Here is a 22,697-nt window from a genome sequence, read left to right on the forward strand (position 1 = left end):
AGGCCATACCGCTGCTCTGGTGAGAGTTGTCAGTGAGCCTTTGAGCACGTCTTCAACAGTGCTCCCTGGTTGCTTGAATTCCTTGGGGCACAGACTGTTCTTCTTCTTTCTGCTTTGTTATTTAAATACTGAGGCTAGGGTCACATGACCAGGGCTCTTATTGGCTATCTAGTCAAAGTTTTTTCTCAGTCTCCTCCTGCTGGTAGACGTGCACAACCCATCAGTCCAATCCTGGGCCGGTCCGGAGGGATTAAAGGAAAGCAAATTAGCAGGTAAGGTCTAATTTCTCCTTAGCCACATGCGATTTTGTTTGTAGATTTAGGATGGTGGAGGCTGAATCAATGATTAAGAAACAAACACAAATAAGCGATTCACTTGATGAGACAAACATTATCGTGTATAATATATGAGACTCTACCTCGCCTTAGTTTGTCATAGCCCTTGCGGTTATTTCATTTGCATTTATACACTCTGTGTATATTTTTTGTTATTGTGTGTAATCGGACAGTGACAATCTGCAATTGTTTGATAGTTATCCTAGAAATAAACAGTGGATTTTCCCCAAGTCCATTTTAAACCCCACTAAGCTGACTGCTTTTACTACATGCTCTGGCTCTTTTGTGATTGGACTCAAAGATGTGGTGCAGGAAGGTGGATGGATGTTTGCCAAGGAGGATCTGCCACCTTTTGGAGCAAGAAGCCTCTTCAGTGGTTCTTAATGGTTTCAAAGATAGTTCAGGCAGTGTTTTGAGGCTTGCGGAACATAGAAGTGCAGTGCTGACAATTTAGTAAAGGTCATAGTCCAGGCAAATTAACCATTTAGAGCGAGTATTGAAGTGCAGGATCTTTCTTCCACACTGCATTCAGGGGCAGAGCCCTTTAGGACCCAAAACAGAATAAAAGTAACAAACAATTTTTTTTTTCTTTTGGAATGAGAGAGTAAAGAACAAGATCATATAGCACTGCTGTTAAATGGAGCTTTTTTTTTTTGTGTTTAGCATAATGGAAATAAACAAACCTGAATTATTGAATGTGGGAAGGGTCACAAATGTTCAGAACTTCACAGTCCTGAACTCTGGGCCAGCTGCTTCTTCTTGGTGATGTGTAATGGTGTCACCTACTTATGTGCCTGGCTCAGTCACCTAAGTCCTGATTTAGAAGTGAAAGGTGGTGTTCCATTGGTGGTTGTTGTGTCCAATCAGCTGAGGCTGATGTCACAGAACTGTTTTCAGTAGTTGATGACATCACAAAGCTAGCTGGTGGTTCATGAAGCCAGCTACTGGATCTATGCAGGAAGTAGGTGAGGGTGTATGTGAGACAGTGAGGTAGAGGAACATCTGGAAGGATGAGAAAATTTGTTGATAGGATGTACCTTGAAGCTTCCATGTTTCATGAGGAGAATTAGAAAGAACTGCAAAAGAAAATCAACAGATGGCTGGAAGAAACTCATTCTTGGTATTTGTAGCACACCACCATTATTAGGTCCACAGCAACTGTGATAAAGAAATCATACTTAAAGCAAGATCATCTTTCTCACTACTGGAAATGCAGCATTGTTGCTGTGTTAGTCCCTTTCAAGGTATTAACCAAGACATGAAAAGATGAAGTCCACTAGACCTTCTTCAGGTCAGGTATGACAATATCAAAATATACATAAGTGAAATGAAAAGCACTCCCAATAACAGTCCCAAGGGAAAGGTGGGTGTATGTGTGTGTGAGGGGGGGGGGGGGGGGAATGAGTGAGAAACAGGGAGAAGTGGAAGGGTAATATTTTCCCAATGTGCTGTATGGATAGATGCTAAAGGCAAGAATCAACTCACACAGGCACCATATCAAACACCACACAGATAAAGGTGACACCGCTGTAGATGAGCATTTTTCAGAACCTAGGTAATGCATCAGTGACCTGATGGTCAGAATACTAAGACATAACTTTAAAACAATCCAGGAGCATAATACCTTGAAGTGAAGTTAAGATGATGAACTATTTTGATACCCACATGACAGGACTTAGCATGGATCAGGGTTTCCTAACATCATCAATTATACTGCTTTGTCACCTGATTATCCATCCACCTCTCTCTGTTTTTCACTCTGCAACCCCCACCTTTCTCTGAAGGCTGTCATTGGATTGCTCATGTTTCATCTATGTACACCGCCTTGGGTGAATATCTTTATAAAGGTGGTTAGTTAATAAATCCCGATAAATAAATATCGGAGCTCCTAGAAAAGCTTTCTGATTTTGTTCCACATTAGGAACAGTAAGAAACAAAAGGCCTAGAAGGCCTCCTCAGTCATAAGAATGCCTTGACAATACAATGACTTGATAAAAATGAATAAAAGGTCACCATTAATCCAGCTATACCTAATCTAACCCTCTCCTCATTTCCTGATTTTTAACCTGGTTATCCAGGCAAGTATAAGCAGTTCACAAATAATAAATACACAATATATGCCAAAATAAATAGTACTATGCCCTGATCCTCTTTTCAAAAGACAGATTGAGCCCTAAAACCAGTGATAGTAACACTTGATAGTTTAGCCTATGAAGGAGCAAGAAAGAGCACAGCAGCTCGTGACAAGTCCATCTTAGCCAAACCAAACTTGTTGAAGACATGGCTTTAAAAAAAAATAAATAAATAAATAAATAAAGGCCTTTTTCTCTACATTAGGTTGGCTTGACTGTTCCTCTCCCCATAGGTATGTGTGAATCTTTCCTGTTTAAAGATTTTGTAGTTCCTTTCTGTCTATCCCTTTGGTATTTTTGTAAACTGCTGTGATCTACCAGTTAGGTATGTTGGTATATCAAGCAAAAATAAACCATAAACCATATTTGTGTTGCTGTTACTGAAGTGACACTAGATTTTGAATATATATTTGTTTTGTTGTATGACACGTGAGAAATCTGGGACTGATGTGTTGAATAACTTTTTGGTATGGGATAGGCAAATTCATACTAAATTTACTGCTGAACAATGAAATATTCAGGTGTACTTTTTTCAGCTGTGAATTTCAGTGCTTGGTGTGTCATGGACATGAACGTTGTCTATCAAGTGTGTCAACAGAAGAAAACGAGAACCACTGCTTTAGAAAAAGGCACGTCACGGTCTCCAAACCTGTTATAAAATTACTCCTTTGAGAACAAAAGTTATCTGACAGCTGTTACATCATCTCTACACATGCAAAGAATTTCATCACAACATCCACAGCTTCAGTCTCCACTTCATGTCAAGCACTTTGGAAAATCATTTTCTTACTGGGGAAAGCATGTATATTTAAACAAGCAATGTATTCACCTCTTTCCCTATAATCAATGTATTCCTTTCAATTTATTATGAAGAAATTATCATTTGCACAGGGAAGAGAGTTTGTACAATAAATATAAAAAGTTTATTTTTATAAAAAGTATTATTCATTTAAAAATTAGCAAGCAAGCACTTGATAGAGGGGAATGGGGATAAGGCAGCAGCTAGGGCCAGTCAATGTAAAAATTCCTGAATAAAGTCAGATTCAAACACAGGACTAAATTCTATAAATAGCGCCACAAACATGCTAAGCGATATTCTATATATAGCATTGAAAGTTAGACGCTGCTTATACAATACACTTAGCTTCAGAAATGAGGATTCACACGAAGTAAACCCTCTAAATTAGGTGCAGATCCCCCTTATTCTATATCAGTGCGTCTAAATTCTAGGAGCGCCACTGATCCGTCCCTGACCCTCCCATGACCACATCCCCTTTTCAGAGCCACGCAACTAAACATGTGTGCATATATTTCAATTAAGGCAAATTAGTGCCAACCACCCAATTATCAACACTAACCTGCCCTCGCAAATTGGGTGTGCACCTAATTTTGTACATGCAATTTTAAAGCACCATTTCTAGAATTTGGGGAGTCTGTGCCCATTTACTGCAAAAGTGAATGTAAAACAGCGAGACAGCACACTATATTGCACTGCACACGCGCTTCCTCTGTCCCCACATTCCACTTCAGAATCCTGAGAGCAGCATGTGCCAATAACCCCTCTCTCTGCAGTCACCTTGTGTCACTTTATTACTTTTAACTGAAACTGTACAGGCAAGGATCAAGGACACAAATGTGTGTGGTGTCAACTCTGAAAAATGGAACTAATGCTCATAACAGTTCTGCCCCTGCATGGCAACTGAATCATTGATCTAACACATACAGAGGATATAAATTGGGGGGTGGGGGGGGGGGGGGAACCACTGGATAGTGTGCATGAGGACTCTCCAATGAGAGCTGCATAAGAAATCAGGAGGGAGATTGTGTATCATTGCTTCCTGAGAGCTGATTACAAAGGAATAAAGTGAGAGGTTATGCATAAAATATGCTGGCTGAAAGATGGAAAGGAACAAATTATAGCCTCTGACATTAACATGTTCCTGATGAAAGTCAGATGAAGAAAAAAAAAAAAGGTAAGGATAATGGAAAAATAAATATAAAATAAAGGAGCATTATGGAATTGGAAATAAGGAATTAAGAAGCAGGTTGACAAAGGATCAGCGCTTCATAAAATAGTGAAAACCAGTCCAGTGTCCTATGACCCAGACAGGGTTGCACACGGGAACACTTGGAAGCTGAAGCTGCAAGGGGCCAAACAGACGTATCTCAAATACATCACTGTTTTCTTCCGTCTCTGACCGAGAGTATTTCTGTTCATATGGCTTCATGGTTTTCAGGATTCCTCTTCCACATCGCTGGCTTCTGCAAGTACCTCCTCACTCAGGCCAGTATGATGCAGGGCATCCCTCTGTGACAAAACCGACCCAAAGAACAAAGACCGGAACTGACAGAAAAAAGGAGACAGGAGGAAACACTCAAGTTGTGTTCACATTTAGAACTATGGCTAGGAGTTTCTATCAGCTGTGGGACTAGTTGGAGATTCCAGGAGGGAAAAAAAAAAAAAAGGTTTAAGACAGTGGTACTCAACCCAGTCCTCGAGACACACCCAGCCAGTCACGATACCTACAATGAAGTGAGATAGATTTGTATACAATAGAGATGATGCATGCCCATTTATCTCATGCATATTCATTGTGGATATCCTAAACACCTGACTGACTGTGTCTCTCAAGGACTGGGTTGAGAACCCATGCTTTAAGAGCTAAAACAGCTATTCCAGCTATTTCTGCATCAGTAGTGGTCATCTGTGTGCTTCTCCACCCAGTCCTAGGAACACACCCAGCCAGGTCAGGTTTACATAATATCCAACATGAATATGTATGGGAAAGAAATGAGAAAAGGCTAAAGCAGCTAGGGCTCTTCAGCTTGGAAAACAAGACGACCGAGGGGAGGTATCATACAGGTCTATAAAATACTGAGTGGAGTGGAACAGGTAGACGTGAATCGCTTGTTTACTCTTTCCAAAACATACTAGGACTAGGGGGGCACATAATTAAGCTAGTAAATAGTAAATTTAAAACAAAATCAGAGAAAATATTTCTTCTTTCAACGAGAAATTAAACTGGAATTCGTTGCCACACAATGTGGTAAAAGCAGTTAGCTTAACAAGGTTTTAAAAAGGTTTGGATAATTTCCTAAGAGAAAGTCCATAAGCCATGATTAAGATGGACTTAGGAAAATCCACTGCTTATTCCTAGGATAAGCAGCATAAAATGTTCTACTGTTCTGGGATCTTGCCAGGTACTTGTGACCTGGATTGGAAACAGGATACTGGGCTTGATGGACCTTTGATCTGTCCCAGTATGGCAATACTTATGTTCTTAAGATTTGCTTATGCCTTCTTTGTATGCAAAATTCTCTGGCTGGGTAAGTCCTGAGGACTGGATTGAGAACCACTAGTGTAATATCTGTGGTTCACAGAAGGGAGATCAAAGGAATAATTCTAAACCTCCAGAGTCCCTTGTCTTCCCTTATCATCCCCCTCAAACACACCCCAACCAGGGTTGCCAGGTGGAAAATTTTTTTCCCACCCAATCCAGCCTAAAAACAGCCCAAAACCCGCCCAAACTCAAACCCCGCCCCTGACACCCCCACCCCCGCGTCATCACCCCGCCCCCGCCGTCATCAACCCCACCTCCCCCGTCACCGGCCCCGCCTCTCCCGTCACCTGCCCCGCCCAGAACGTCAGTAACCCCGCCCAGAACGTCAGTAACCCCGCCCCCGAAAAAAACCGCCCAAAATAAAAAAAAAAAAAGCCCAAAAAACCGCAACCCGCCGCGGGCAAAAATTTCCCGCGGCGGGTCGTGGAAAACCGCCCAATTGGGCGGTAAAACCGCCCACCTGGCAACACTGACCCCAACAATTGTGGAGGAACAGCTCATACAATATGGGCTGCACCATCTGTACCTTTTTATTGGGGGGTGTTCCTGGAACTTCTCCTGGTTCCTCCTCTTCCTCCTCGCTCTCGGACCCAGGCTTGTTGTTCGATAGCATTGAGAGATCCTTCCTTCTGCCACCAGGCTTCAAAAGTATGGAACTGCTCCCCTCTGCTCGCCCACTCCCTTTCAGTGGAAAGGTTGGGCTATGGGGTGGTTGGCAGCCATTTGCTGTGGCCTCCTCCACTGTTGTGGTTTCCATGGCGATCATGTAAGAATCTATATCATCACTTAGGAAATCATCAGCTGCAGCCTCAGACGGTGGCAACCTGCAAAGAAAGAATAAAAGTATTAGAAACATAGCATAATTAATTTTAACTTACCATGAACGTCACTTCAAGGAGTGTATCAAAATCCTTAAACACATATCCCCTAAGGGGCTCTGAGGAAAGACAGAGGTTAATATTAAAGCAACCTCCCCCCCTCCCCCCCCCCCCAAAAAAAAAAAAAAAACCACACACACACAATTTACTTTTGAAAATTTATCTATAACTAAAACTAAGACCTTAAACAGGACAAAGTTTTGAATCTTTGACCTAATTACCTTCAAGAGAAGCCAATTTTTCAAAACAGAGAAGACAAATCTGAGGCTCTTGAATTTCTCCAAAACAAGACTTTTGGATCTCTTGGAACTGTTGAAAATGTACACGAGGAATAATTTGAAAATAATGCTAAAGAGATTGGTGTCTCCAAGACATATCTGCCACTAGGGATAAAACTGGAGAGCAGAGAAGGGAGGATGGACTCTCTGGAGTCTACCGATACACTGGACATATCTTCTTTCCTACAGTCTTACAGGACAATCACAATAATCACTCTGGTTGTTTTTTTATGCTCAGAATCTTGATGTAATTTTAAAAATTACTTGTAAGTTTAAGGCTGTTTTCTTCTGTTAACAGGGGGGGGGGGGTCTATTTACAGACATGGCCACTCAGCTGCGGAAGAAATCTTCCTTTAACTGAAACAGTGAGCGATCACTATAGGGCCAACTTTCCTTCAATCCACTGTGGTTAGAAAATGTTCTTAGGATAAAGTTGTGCCATGATAAATGTTTTCCTGTACTAACTTGCTTTGTATCCTTTGAAGAATTTGAGGGCTAGATTGCTATGGATATTGCCTTGATTTTTTTGTCCTTCCTCCCTTCTTGATGCAAATTTCTGAATTTTTTTTTTTTAAGGATTAAGTTCTATTTCTTTATTATGTTACTTAATGAATCTTCAATTATACTCAATTTGCTTATTTGAAAAAAGTCTAATAAAGTAAAAAAAAAATTGTTCCTCCATCTGGAATAAATCTGTGATAACAGGCAGGCAGATGAGGTGTTATATGCCGATATGACACTCTCCCTATCGGACCTTCTTGGATAGAGGAGATACAAGAGGATAAAAATCACGTTTCTCTTTGACATCATAAAGCTTTAACATTGCCTTCTAATGTCACTACTATTAAAATTTTAAAAATAAAGATTTAAAAAAAAAAAAAAGATTAATGACTACCTTTAAAAAAAGATATCAACCAAATAAGCTCTCTCAGGAACAATATCTTTGTATTTTTTGTGGACCATCAGATGGTGGATATATAAATATATTCTTTTATCAACACTTTTAATAGTCATCGGTCCTTTTTCTATCAAAAATAGATTTCTTCAGTCTATTAATACAGCTCACAAAGGGGTCCTTTTAGTAAGCTGGGCTAAAAAGTGGCTGGTGCTGAGGATTAGAATATGGGTTTTCCCAAGCACTCCAGCTACTATTAGTGCGGCAATAGAATGGCTTTTTGGGTTTTTTCTAATGGCCGTGCGCTAATTTCCTCATCAGCGTACGGCCATTACCACCGGGAGCCTTTACTGCCATCTATTTAGGAAGCGGTAAGGGCTCTTGCTCTAATCAGGTGGCGCATGGTAATGTGCCCGCGCTGCCTGATTAGCACAGATATGCCTACTCTCCATCACCAGAGACGCCTCTTGCACCAAAAAAAAAAAAAAAAAAAAAAAAAATTGGCATGGAATTAACACACGCTAAACCCAAAACTACTGTGATGCCTCAGCATGTCTCGTGGTAGTGCCCTTTTATTGCATGGTAGGCCACTGTTAGACCTACCGTGCCTTAGTAAAAGAAACCCCAAAGTTCCATATAAACTTTCTTTTCTTATATTTCCTTAATTTTATTATTTATTGTTAAAACAATTTAAAATTCAGAAATATGGAAGAGATGAAAGTGACCATGCCCAGAGATGGTGGCTGTTATAAGCTGTTCTGTCCTCAGACAGCCTCGCACTAGTTTATAACGTGATCCTAAAATGTGTGTAATGCCTTTACTGTTATTCTCAGTCTCAAGGACTATTCATTGCTGCAGTTTCCACTGGAAAAATACATGAGCAATGCACTGTGGGTAATGTAGTTCACAGGCAGTGCAACCACACTTGTTTGGCTGTGTAAGAACTGTTACCACGGGTTGTGAGGCTGCCCAAACCTTCCCTCTCTCTCTCTCTCTGCCAAGCTTGGCTCTTTTGTCTTCCTGTTCAGTCTTACTATCTGTCCTCAGAGGTCAGCCAGTTATGACCTTTCCCTCCTATCTCTAGGACTACCCCTTGCTATCCAATGGCAGGCTCTGTCCCCATTGGTCTCTATCTGCTCCTCCCTGTGTGAAGCCCCACCACTTCTTTGTCCTTTCAGCCACGCGGGGCTTCTTTCACCATTATAGCCAGGGACATGGAGCTAACACCATCTGGCTCCACACAGGTCTGTCCTGCTGAGAACTTCTAATTAACAAGCTCCAAGAGTCATGACATAAGCAGAGATCTGATAAATCTATTAATAAACCATCTGAAGATTCTTCATCCGATTCTGACCACCGTGGTAATGAGAATTCTCCATGTCAACAATTTTCAAAAGGTAGAGGTGATTTTTTTTGTCTCGATGAAAACAGTCAGACCGCAAAGTTGGGGCATTCACAGGGTCTTGGATGTGACGTCAGAGCAAGAGAGACCACATACTAGATCTCAAACTCATCAGTAATCAATATTTCTTCATATTCATTGATTACTGTACAGGAACAGGTGTTGAATTTGGGTCTAAGTTTTGTTCCTACACCTAAATATAATCCACGTGAAACCCATATTACTATATACAGATTTGTGAGGAAACTTCAATTAAAAGAATATTTTGCTGCTCACCCTACTTTTGTGGATAGTTATTGTTTGGTTGCTTCAATTTGAATAAAATATAAGGAAAATATAAGAAAAAAAAGTTTATATGGAACTTTGTGAGCTGTATTAACGGACTGAACTGAAGAAAATTTTGATTAAAAAAAAAGACCAATGATGATTGAAGGTGTTGGTGGATATATAAATATATTTTTATCATCTGATGGTCCACAAAAAAAATCTAAAGATATTGTTCCTGAGAGAAATTATTTGGTTAGTATCATATCTGTTCTGGAGCCTGACCACAGTAAATACTTACCTTTAAAAAAGGACATTTTTCCTCATTCTATGTTTATGGAAAATAATCTTTATCAAATAAGGCCGTATATGATGGTTTAAAAGCAGAAACACAAATGTCGCGGCCCAAGACAACTTACCCAATAGAGTTTAAGGTTAAATACATTAAAGAGTACCTGGCTTTTTTGTTTCTCATTTCCTTACCTGGTATCATCCTTTGTGCAAGATCCTCTTGCAAGTTTCTGGGAACCACTAACTTCTTGTTCAGAAAGTGTGGCAAGGACAAAATGAACCTCCAGCACTGGATCCTCCAAACTGAACACTACAGGCCTGCAAAAGAACATACGAGGAACCACGTGGGTCGGAGAAGAAACCTGTCAAGCCCAGTAAAGTGCCCAACAGGTTGCAACAGCAGATACATTCCTCATTGCTCATGCTAGGGGTAAGTAGTGTCTTTCCAAACTATATTTGGCTAATACATTTTGTATGGATTTCCTTCATATAATCACCTTTTAAACTACATCCTCTGGCACAAAAATGATTTTTCCATTTTAAATGTGATACTTGTTAATTTTATGGAGTGTCCTGTACTCTTGGTACTATTTAAAAGGGTTAACAACTGGTTCCTATTTATGTCTTCCATCCCATTCAAGATTCTGAGTTGTCTCTTTAAGCAGAAGAGCCTTATGTTTATATTTATTAAAATGTCTGATATACTGCAATTTCCAACAGAAGGATCACAGCGGTTTACAATCAATTTAAAATAACAAATGATACAATAAGAAAAGGAATGCAAATCTAAGATAAAAAGCAAAGGCAAAGCACAAATAAAAGATAAAAGAAAACACACCACTTTACAGGAAAACTTATCCAAGCCACTGCTGACAAACCTCGAGCCTTAACCCATTCAGCCTTTAGTTATCCCCTATTATCATTTCTGTTGCCCTTCTCAGTACCTTTCGTAGTCCTGCTATATCTTGCTTTTTTTTGTTTTGTTATATTTGTACCCCGCGCTTTCCCACTCATAGCAGGTTCAATGAGACTTACATTACATACAGATACTTATTTGTACCTGGGGCAATGGAGGGTTAAGTGACTTGCCCAGAGTCACAAGGAGCTGCCTGTGCCTACAGTGGGAATCGAACCCAGTTCCCCAGGACCGAAGCCCACCACGCTAACCACTAGGCCACTCCTCCAATGAGATACTGACCAACTGCATAGTGACCTGATGTAATAATGTGCACTATGACATTATTGTCTGCCAAGTACTGCAGGTCCCACTACATAAAATGGGAACATAGTAACATAGTAAATGATGGCAGATAGATTGTAAGCTCTTTTGAGCAGGGACTGTCCTTTGTTGTTAAACTGTACAGCGCTGCGTAACCCTAGTAGCGCTCTAGAAATGTTAAGTAGTAGTAGATAAAGACTTGTACAGTCCATCCAGTCTGCCGAACAAGATATATCTGTGGTCCCCAAATCTGGTCCTGGAGGCACCCCAGCCAGTCAGGTTTTCAGGATACCCACAATGAATATTCAGGACAACATTTGCATGCACTGCCTCCACTGCACAAAAATCTCTCGAATATTCATCGTGGATATCTTAGAAACCTGACTGACTGGGGTGCCTCCAGGACCAGGTTTGGGAACTACTGCTTTATATGTATACCCGAGTTTGATTTGTCCTCGCCATTAAAAGGCCTATCCCACAGATCCAACATAAATCCCCACACCCAGCAACACAGCATAACCAATGATCGTACTGAACAATTTACAATCTTCATTCCCTTCGACCCCATGACGCCTGATTCACACCTACCTCATTTGATCACAACATAACCTTGTATTTGTTATCAATCGAATTGGCAAACGCCTTTATGGTACAATGTAAGCCACACTGAACCTGCAAATAGGTGGGAAAATGTGGGGTACAAATGTAATAAATAATCAGGACACAGACTGTAGAAGTCTGCCCAGTATTGTTCTTGTACTAAAATGTTCTGAAGCTAACATCGAAGCCTCTTAAACTTTTACACTTCAGCCCATCCATATCTATTCAGTCACAATCAGGGCGTAGACCATCGAAGTCTGCCCAGCACTGGTTTTGCTTCCCAATTACCGGTGTTGCCACCCAATCTCAGCTAAGATTCTGTGGATCCATTACTTCTAAACAGGATTCATTTGTGTTTATTCCACGCATGTTGGAATTCCAGTGCCAGAGTCTACAAATGGCGCTGAAAATTCTTCACTGAACGCTATTCTATAAAGGGCACTTCAAAATGAACGCTCTTTATAGAACAGTGCTGGGTGCCGAATTTGGCGCTCAACTTTGGGTGTGAGGACTTATGCCAGCTGAAACCTGGTGTAAATCCTGGCATAGAAACTGGACACAGATCCCCATTATTCTGTAACAGTGCGTGAATCTTTTGTGAACACCCCTGACCTTCCCATGGCCACGCCCTCTTTTGAGTTGCACGCTTTAAGTGCCCATTGTTACAGAATAATGTGTAACATCAGCGCCCAAATCATAATTAGTACCACAAGTGCTTGGGCTCCAATGATTTAATTATTGGCGTTAACAATTATTTTGGGCAACACTTATAAAATCTGGGGGAAAGTGTGTTGGTATGCAACAATGACACAGCACCACAGATCTACACAGATGCTTTTCAACATTATCTATTTTACTCTCCATTCAGTTACTAATAATTCCTAACATTCAATTAGCTGTTTTGACTACTGCCACACATTAAACTAAGACATTTCTATGTATGGTCCACAATGACTCCAAGATCCTTTTCCTAGGGTGGTGTCTCCTAATACGGAGCCCAGCACTGCATACTTATAGTTAGGATTATTTTTTCCCTATATGCATCACTTTGCACTTGACCACATGACATTTGTCAATTAAAGGCCCGGTTCTCTGGTCCGACAAGAAATTTTTTTGCAGTTCTCCACAATCACCTCATGCTTTATCAAATTTGAATACTTGTGTGTCAGTTTCAAATCTGAGCACCTTTTGCTCCTTCTTCCAGATCATTTACACAAATGTTAAACAACATCAGCCCCAGTAGAAATCTCTGATGTACTCAACTAGTCACCTCTCCCCACTGGGAAAACAGACCATTTACTCCAAATTTCCTATCTTTTAAACAAAGTTATTAACCCAAAATGGGTCACTGCCTGTCATGGGGGATTTTGTTAAATGCCTTCTGAAAGTGCAAATGCAATATATTAACCAGCTTGCTCATATCTACAGGTTTATTTACATCTTCAGTAAGCTTTTATAGATTGGTAAGTCAAGACTTCCTGTCACTAAAGCCATGTTTGCTCTTCCCAGTAAGTCATGTCTACCTATACAGCCAGCACATAAACAGACCTGCATATCCATCGGGTGCCGTCTAGAAACGTTGGCAGATAGCGCCAATTTGCTCACATAATTGACTCATGCTCCAGGTTTATTGGCTATTTCCTTGATACCTCATCTCTGAGTTTTGTGCAAGATCTCTGAAAATGGAAGGGAAAGTTTGCAGATATCCCCCAAAGGCTCCTGTGACTAAAGCGTTACCAGTGCATTCTTGTTCTTCATATGCTCAGAAGTGTGCGCTAGATGGGGCAGAGGAGGAATTTACCTACTTGGACCCCGAGATCTTGTTGAATCCTGACACATGAAACGTTGCTGCTTTTGCCTGGGCCTCCAGAAGCAGCCATGGAAGCGCCAGCAGGGGCTACAGAGTTAAGGCATTTATTTTATTTTTTAAGCATCTCCTTCCTATACTATTTTTTAAGCATTTCCTTCCTATACCACTTCATAATCACCTATTTTATTGTAAACCACTTTACAGGTATCAATAATATGAAAACATAAACAAAGATTAATAAACAAAATAAGCAGGCAGGTACACAGATACGATATTGGTGCAAAAGGCCAAAAGTCCCCACTTTGTACCAGGATTGCTGTCTGCTTCTTTCTGTTCTTAATTATTAAATTTAAGCCCCTTAAATTTGTTTGGTTTATTTTTGTTTACACTGTTTGCCAATAACCTATACTAATCTATTGTTTAAAATTTTTGTCTGGGTCAGTTTGCATTTGTGTGTGTGAGATATTAATTGATTTCTATTTTGCACATTTTTCTCCAGTCTTAACGTATTTTATTTATTTCTGCATTTGTACCCCCACATTTTCCAATCAATATCAAGATTTGAGTTTGGGGGGGCTGGGAGTTTGGACAGAAAAAAACCCCCAAACAAAATAATAAAACATGTGTGTTTTTAGTGGGAAAACCATTTTAAACATTCAATTCCCACCAACAGAAAATGACCCTACAGAGTAAGCAAATTGCTCCGAGTAAATGGAATATCAGAGTATACTGAAATCCCAGCAATTACTCAGTTCAAAACCTTGTTCTCACTAGCCATAACCGTCTCAAGAAAAGCAGACTATTATCAATGCAATACCATCTAAAGAGCTCTTTGGAGTGGTGAACAAGTTGACTTCTGTACCCCCTAACACATATGGCCGAGTTGGACCTCAGTGCTGATGACTATGCCAATTATCTTATGTCAAAAATAGGTGTTGTAAGTAATCCAACATCTATTTGGTTGAGAACTACTGACTCCTCTGTTGCATATGGAGAAATGGGTAAAACTAAGTGGGGTGCTTTCTTATCTACATAGTAACATAGTAGATGACGGCAGAAAAAGACCTGATTTTATTTTATCTGTAATAGATAAGCTTTGACCCTCTTTTCATGTTCTTGATTAATTCCGTCTGTGGTGCTCATCTTTAAGTAGAGATATAGTTGGGTTTTTGAGAGACTTAGCTCATGCCTTGTTAGTTTCAGGTCAATTAATTTCTGTTCTTAAACTGTAAAGCTGTTACAGAGAACTGGGTGTTTTTTCTTTAGTTTGACACAAACAGGAAGCAAGAAGCAGTATATATTTGAAAACAAGATTTCTGATTGGCCCAGGAGCTCATCTCATTTGGACTTTCAGTCTTAGCCCGGGAGAAAAGAGACAGATTATTTTGCTGAGGCTTGGTGAATTATATGTCCTGATCTTCCCAGGTACTGTTTAGACAGTATGCAAATGTTTAGTTAGCATGATAATTAATCCATAATTCAGTTACCTGTTATTGTTTGCTGATTACATATTTTTTTTTGTTCATTGTTCCAGGGTGGCAATAAACCTGTTTAGTTTGACGACTCTGCCTGTCTGGACTGATAAATAATCCTGGTGGTTTGTGTTGGGTCTGAGTGCTTTCTGGGAACTGTGGGACCACTGGGAGTGTGGACCCAGTAACCCAGAAATCACTGGAGATAATTTGAGAGCGGGAGACTCGCCCAGAGGCGGTTGTGACCCAGTCGGTGGGAGGAGGGTGCTAGTGTAGAGCACAAGCGGCAGGTGCAGGCAGACCTGAGCTGTGCTGGGGATAGACCCTCTAAGTGGCCGCAGGGTAACCCCAGGCGGGTGGGCTAGGCATTTCATGACAGAAAGAAAATCAAATACAGTCAAATCGCCTGTGCTAATATACCAGCCAATTTCTATGCTGCCATTTTTGTGGAAACTTGTTGAACAAGCTACAGATTTTTAGATAATTACTTCAAGGACCGGGAGCTTTTAGATGTGTGGCAACTTAGCTTTCATTTAGGTCATGATGTAGAAATCCTACTTACTTTGTTGTTGTGTGATATTTTAATGATCTTGAAAACAAGCCTATTGGCATTTGATCCTGTAATTCATAGTATCTTGTTACAACAAATAGATGAATGTGGGATGGATGGCCTAGTTTGAAAATAGTCTCCTCATTTAGAACTCTTCAGGTTCATATTGGTGCTAAGACAAGATGGCTTAATCTTGTCAGGGGCGTGTCCCAGATTCGACACTATCTGCTCCATTATTTAACATTCATACGAAACCTTATTCTCTGCTTCGATCATTGGGAATTTCCTTTTATCTTTATGTTGATGATATTTTGTTTTTTGCAATGTCTGCTCACTCAAAGGCCTCAACTAACAAATACAGTAAAACATTTTCCAAAGATCCTAGAATGGTTTACAGAAATGACCTTTTCCATCAATCTCAAAAAACCTGAGACTCATTGTCAGCTCTGATGGTTGTTATATTGCCCCTGAGGTTTTAGTGTTAAGTTAATAGACCTTACCCCAGTTCCACTAAGTAACAAGGTGAAATATTTGGATGTGTTATCAGATTAATTTATCATTCTGGCTTCAGGTCAATCGGGTGAAAACTTGTGAAGTTTTCTTTATAGACTTGGTTTTGTGCTCTCTTTGCATTTTATTTAGCCCCATGATTTTTGCTTAGTTGTTCAGTTATTACTTTTGCCTTATCTTGATTACTGTAATGTTCTCTACATTGGGTTTCCTGAATTTTTTCTTCTATTTAATAGCTTTATGTTTCTTATTGTTTATCTATTGAAAACAGTACTGAGACAGGAAACAATTAAGATTTGGCTTATAACTCAGGTGACATCAACTGGCCTCCCCTTGAACCCTTCCTCAAAGGAAAGGAGAATGTTTCAGGTTTATTAAAAATTTGATACACCACCCTGGAGTAAAAGGGCTGTTACATTTTAAAATTATTACAATTAATAAAATAATAGGAGGAAAAAGAAAGGAAGGAAGGACTGGGAAGAAAACGAACTCCTGGGCAGGACCCAGATAACCGCTGTAATGTTGAATTTGCTAACAGATTACATTCTAAGCATCCTGGAAGAGGAAAGTTTTAAAGGCTGAGCAAAAGTCTGTTGTATAATAGCTCATTAACTGTAGATGAGTAGGGAGGGCATTCCAAAGAGTTGGGCCGATGACACTAAATGCTTTAGAACAGATAGAATCAAAACGTAATTGCCAGAGCGATGGAATGTGTAACAAGTTTGATTGAGATGACCATAGTGCTCTAGATGGGGTATAGGGAATTAGGTAATGGAAGAGATATAATGATGTGCCAGAATTATGAATTCTCATTAGGGGATCTTTTCTTCATCAATTTTTATAAAGGATGTGGCTGAGAACATTCCATTTCATTTGGAGGAGAAGGAAATGTCCTCCAGGCTCAATGGAGGAAACAGAACTGAGATGCCTCTACATAATGACAGCTGACCACTCTGGAAAGCTCTGAGCTTTGACAGCTTGTTACCAAATATGTTCTGCCACAAGGCTATCACTTATGTCATACATCTATCCCCAAAACACTCACCTACCAGCAATGTCAAAGTGAATACTGACAGGTAAACTGGAGGACTCTGCAAAGCTTAACAAACCCTGAAACACAACAAGAAAACAAGTCACACAGGAGACAGGAAGCGAAACAGACTCCTCCCAGCATGCAACAAAGGAAGCTCTGGATGTAAGGGGATCACGACAGCAACCCTGCCAGCATGGGACAGACACAACCCATAGGGATATGGGATGAAGACAACCCCTCCCAGAGTGAGACAGAGGGACCTGTAAGAATGAAAGGGACGGCAACAGCTCTCTCCATCTAAGAGAGAGAGCTCTGAGGAGTGAGAGGGATAGAGACAGCCCTTCCCAGAATGACAGAGAGGGCCTCTTGGGGTTAGAAGGGTGGAAACAGCCCCATCCCAATATGGGGCACAGGGAACTCAGACTGAAACTTACCCGGAATTCTTTTAGGCAGAAGGTGATTTCAGATTCCTTACTGATCTGGAAATGCAGAAACTCATCCTCATTAAGCGTCATTTCTGTTAACATCATTTTACTTGGATCTGCAGGGACCGTTAAAAAGCAACCATGACAAACCCCCTTATATCTGGCTTCACCCCCCCCCCAACAGCAAAGTACATTAAATCCTTTCAAACCGCTACCTAGGAATCTGCCTGGGTCCACTGTGAACCTCATCATCCATTGAAGTAATGATCCTTTTTTATTTGCACTCTGCAGTGTGTTAGTAGTTGTATTATTAGTTCAGGAGAAGATTGTGTCTTTATAGGTTGCAATATCTTTTCTTGAATATACTAAAGATAATATAGTAAATAGGGCACTGAGATCACAAAGCTCCTGCAAATTCATGCAGGACGGACTCTTTCTTGATTTAATGAAAAATGTCATAAACATACAAAGATTTGTGGAAATGAGTAATATTTTAAATACATGAAGCATCTTTAATGCTTTATAGTCAGGGCCCTCTAGAACAAAGAAGTCACAGCACACCAAGTAGAACTTCCAGAGGGAAGAACACCAGATTAGCATCATCTGAGTTGAACCTGCTGAACAAATGCTTCACCTAAGCTTAGAGAGAGATACAGCTGAAGCAGTGACCACAAAGCAGCCAAATGTCTCACTCTCACCTGTTTCTTCCTCCAGGTAGTTTCTGAAAATCACTCTCCCACCACAGCTTGGAGCCAAGGTCACCTCAGAAAGTGTAACAGGGAAGTGAACCACAGCATCCACCAGTACCCTATATGCAGCAACAGACAGAAAAGAAGAGAACGCTGTATCACTCACAAGACTCCTCTCTTCTCGCCTGAGTGATCCCCTCTGTGCCCTTCTGTCTAGCATAAATCATCTTTTCTCTTATTTTATTTTTGTTACATTTGTACCCCGTGCTTTCCCACTCATGGCAGGCTCAATGCGGCTTACAGGGCAACGGAGGGTTAAGTGACTTGCCCAGAGTCACAAGGAGCTGCCTGTGCCTGAAGTGGGCAGTTCCTCAGTTCCCCAGGACCAAAGTCCACCACCCTAACCACTAGGCCTCTCCTCCACTCCATATTAAAATATGCTGTTATTTTTTTTTATTTAAAAAATCTCCAAGACAATCAAAACACCACAATAAAGCTACGATTTAATACTAAAAAAAAAAAAAAAAAAAAAAAATTGACATCACTCTTCAATGCAGAGCAATGGCTCCCAATCTCTTACGGAATAAAATGTAAAATCTTAGCTCTCACATTTAAAGCACGTCATACAGAGGAGCTGGCATATTTATCCAACCTTCTAATCTCTTATGCTCCAAGCTTGTACATTTTGTTCACAAGATAGTGGTCATCTTTCTATTCCCTCTTCTTCCTTAGCACGATTTCAAGTCATCTGTGACAAAATTTATTTCACCAGGCCCCTTTGCTATGGAACTCACTATCGCTTAATCTCAGCCTTGAGAATTCACTGGGAAAGTTCAAACAACGCTTCAAAATATACTTCCTTGAAATGGCTAATGCTCGGTTCCTTGAGGGTCTCTAGAGGAACCCGTTGCCTCCTACTTTCTCTTTACTCCTTTTCTTTCTCCTCTCACTTTTTTTTTTTTAAATATATAGTAACATAGTAGATGACGGCAGAAAAAGACCTGCATGGTCCATCCAGTCTGCCCAACAAGATAACTCATATTTGCTACTTTTTGTGTATACCCTACTTTGATTTGTACCTGTGCTCTTCAGGGCACAGACCGTATAAAAGTCTGCCCAGCACTTACCCCGTCTCCCAACCACCGGCTCTGGCACAGACCGTATAAGTCTGCCCAGCACTATCCTCGCCTCCCAACCACCAGCCCTGCCTCCCAACCACCGGCTCTGGCACAGACCGTACAAGTCTGCCCAGCACTATTCCCGCCTCCCAACCACCAGTCCCGCTTCCCACCACCGGCTCTGGCACAGACTGTATAAGTCTGGCCAGCACTATCCCCGCCTCCCGATCTTGACTAAGCTCCTGAGGATCCATTCCTTCGGCACAGGATTCCTTTATAGTTTTGTTCTTTTAATGTACACATATTTTAAATGTTATTGTTGAATTTTTTATTGATTTATTGAATGATGGTTAAACAAATAAAACATCTGCCTCTTTTACTGCCCTCTGATATAAAATGCAATGACACCTGTGCCCCTAACCCCCCTTTGCATTTCTTACTCTCCTCTCTCTCACCTGCAATCTCCCCCCTCCCCACAGTATCCACCTCTCTTCCGCCCCTCACCTTGCTGGCGCACGCAGCACGTTGGGACACACATCCTTGCTGAAGACAGCCTGCAGAGACTCACACTCTTGGAATGACAAGTTGTGCGTTTTCACAACTCCTGAAATTGCAAAATCAGTGCAGTGAAGAACTAGCAGGGAAGATGACCAAAATGATAAAGGGGAAGGAACTCCTCTCATATGAGGAAAGGCTAGAGTTTAGGACTCCTCAGCTTGGAAAAAAAAAAAAAAAAAAAAGAGATGAATGAGGAGGGATATGTTTGAGGTCTACAAAATCCTGAGTGGTGTAGAACGAGTAGAAGTGAATCGATTTTTTTACTTGGTCCCAAAAAGTACAAAGACTAGGGGACACTCAAGGAAGTTACATGGAAATACTTTTAAAACAAATAGCAGGAAATATTTTTTCACTCAACGAATAGTTAAGCTCTGGAACTCTTTGTCGGAGGATGTAGTAACAGTGGCTAGCATATCTGTGCTTAAAAATAGGTTTGGATAAGTAACTGGATGAAAAGTCCATAGTTTTCTATTGAGACAGACATGGGGAAGCTGCTATTAACCATGGAATGTTGCCACAATGTGGGTTTCTGCCAGGTACTTGTGACCTGGCTTAGCCACTGTTGGAAACAGGATACTGGGCTAGATGGATCATTGGTCTGACCCAGTATGGCTATTCTTATGTTCTTATGCAGAGACACAAAGAGAGAAGGAAATGGGGGAAAAAATGTCAAGTGCCTTGATTGGCTGCATGTGCTCTTACTCACCATACTTGCAGAGCAGCTGGATGACAAGACGGCTGGTTTTGGGGTTTAGGCTGATCCGACATTTCTCCACTGTCTTCTCCAAGGAAGAAAGTGACCGGAAAACATTCAGAACTGACTGTGGGACAAAAGAAGGACAAGAGAGAGCATACAGGAAGTAAAGACTCAGTGAGGAAATAAAGGAATTAACAGTAACAGAAAAAAACCCCGCAAACAAACCAAAAGTGCAGAGTCTCATGTTAATAATGGTCTTCCCTCCACTGATCACAGCACATTTTTAAAAATGTTTTTCCAACCCCCCAGACTGTTGGGAAGAAATTATGCATAAGGGGGTCAGGAATATCTGTCTGTCTGGGGATAAAACAGGAAAAAGTCAGGAAATGGGCCAGTTCAGACCATGGGTTCCAGAAAAATAAAATCCCTCCCAAAAAATAGCTCAATGCATTTTTCTATGGGAAAGGCAGTTCAGAGCCAAAAGATCAAGATGAGATAATCCTCAGTTCCTAGCTCAGAACTTACTTTTTAAGCACTAATGTTGATGATATTTCCCAAAGTTTTGATATCTACATATAAGATGCGCATCTATGCTGGTATAGTTCGAAAAATTACATCCTTAGTCTCAGGAAAAGATAATTTCTCATACGCCAGCACAAAATTCAATATACATTTTTTTTCCCACAGCAATCAGACACCGCAATCTTTACAGGTCACATCCCCTTACAGCTGGAGTGTGAATGCACGATTAAGAATGCAAGATCTCAGAGGCAAATTATTGTCCTTTCTTGCTGAGCTAGTGGAGCAGGAAATGCAGAAAGACTCTGCAGACTCAACACCTTATGCATTTTGAAAACTGGACATCCAGAAAACCACTTGTACTCATGTATGGCCTACTCTGCAGCAGGCCAAACTTTTTCTCACCTTCATTAATACCTTGCAGCGGAAGGATTCATTTGTGTCCTGATCCTCGTCGCTGCAACTGGTGTACTCGTAGAACTGGAAGAAGAGGGGTGCAAAGAGAAAGCAGCCATAGGCAGAGCGGGACAAATTCACACTGCGCAGTGAGAGCTGAAGAAATGGAAACAAAAAACCGCCAATCAAGCCTGTTCCAAGCTCTCCTCTTTTCCTGTAACACACTCCTTACCATCCATGCTCTGTTCTGCAGTATTGAGGTCTGAGGATCATTGCTAGTCAACTCCAGGCCTTTGGTGCCATGTCAGTCCTCACAATAAAATACTCACGAAAGTCTCTACATGTTAGATCCAAGAACCAGTTAACTCATACTTGGACCATCCTGGAAACCAGACCTGCTTCTGGCACTTACACTATGGCGTTTTCTTAACTTTTCTACCTTTTTTTTTTACCACTGAAAAATAGCTCAGCTTCCAGAATGAAACATGTTTAACCATACCTTTTGCAAATTACCAGGCTACTGATATAAACGTGACTAATTCTTTACTCACAAGATCAACTAAAACCCCAGAACTGCTGGTCTTCATATATTTGGATGTTTTCACTATGCCACTGATTTGGCAAAGGCATACAGTGCACACGGATAACAAGAACATTCAAATAAACAAGCTTCTACTGATGCCACCTCGATTTAAACTATCTTCCATCCAAAATGAATTCCCCATGGAAGAGTGTCTAGATGCACATTTTATTTCTCTCAGACACCTTCCAAAGGAGAAATTGGGGGGTGGGAGGGGGAAGAGAGGAAACGACATTGTTCAACTGCATCCCAGGGAGAAAATGTATTCCCTAGTGTCACAAATGCACTAATGGAAATATCGCAACCCAACGTACTTCTATGAAATGAGGTCTGTGATACACCAAGCACTAGGCCATGTCAGAGTTGGGTTAGGAATTCTCTCCCGACGCTCTCTGAGCTTGAACTATAGCCCTCCATGGCCGTGTCCCACTCTATCTTAGCTGTATATCCTTTCCTGCCCTCAAGCCACAAGCTGCTGCCCACCTAGTTGTGCTTGTGGAAAATTCTGCCAATAAACGTCAGGCTAGCTCTAAATTTTCTAGGTTTCAGGAAATTTCTAACACACTATTCAATGAAGCAGCCTTGCTATCATCTGAACTTTCTGAGTACAAACTCCCTAGTTTGTAGAATGAGCAAAGAGTCAGACTAATTTATATAGCCTAGTCACCTTAAGCACACCAAATATTGCCCTACGTTTATCATCTC

The 22,697-nt window shown here is 40.8% G+C and overlaps 1 protein-coding gene across 2 annotated transcripts in view; it reads right to left on the reverse strand.

The window, feature by feature from the left end:
• Positions 1-1,745: 1,745 nt before the first annotated feature.
• RAD9A (RAD9 checkpoint clamp component A) overlaps positions 1,746-22,697 on the reverse strand; it is a 32,867-nt gene continuing 11,915 nt past the window's right edge. The window contains exons 3-11 of one of the 2 annotated variants that reach the window (XM_030185720.1): positions 21,434-21,568; positions 20,507-20,621; positions 19,747-19,846; positions 18,134-18,243; positions 17,445-17,551; positions 17,023-17,087; positions 10,009-10,134; positions 6,335-6,632; positions 1,746-4,811 (exon numbers count right to left, since the gene is read on the reverse strand). In XM_030185720.1, the coding sequence (XP_030041580.1) occupies positions 4,701-4,811; positions 6,335-6,632; positions 10,009-10,134; positions 17,023-17,087; positions 17,445-17,551; positions 18,134-18,243; positions 19,747-19,846; positions 20,507-20,621; positions 21,434-21,568 (1,167 nt within the window). In that variant the 3' untranslated portion in view covers positions 1,746-4,700. Of the gene's footprint in view, positions 4,812-6,334; positions 6,633-10,008; positions 10,135-17,022; positions 17,088-17,444; positions 17,552-18,133; positions 18,244-19,746; positions 19,847-20,506; positions 20,622-21,421; positions 21,569-22,697 lie in introns of both variants that reach the window. The other variant, XM_030185711.1, reaches the window with a different exon arrangement.

This window comes from Microcaecilia unicolor, chromosome 1, assembly GCF_901765095.1.
Source record: "Microcaecilia unicolor chromosome 1, aMicUni1.1, whole genome shotgun sequence".
Lineage (NCBI taxonomy): Eukaryota > Metazoa > Chordata > Amphibia > Gymnophiona > Siphonopidae > Microcaecilia > Microcaecilia unicolor.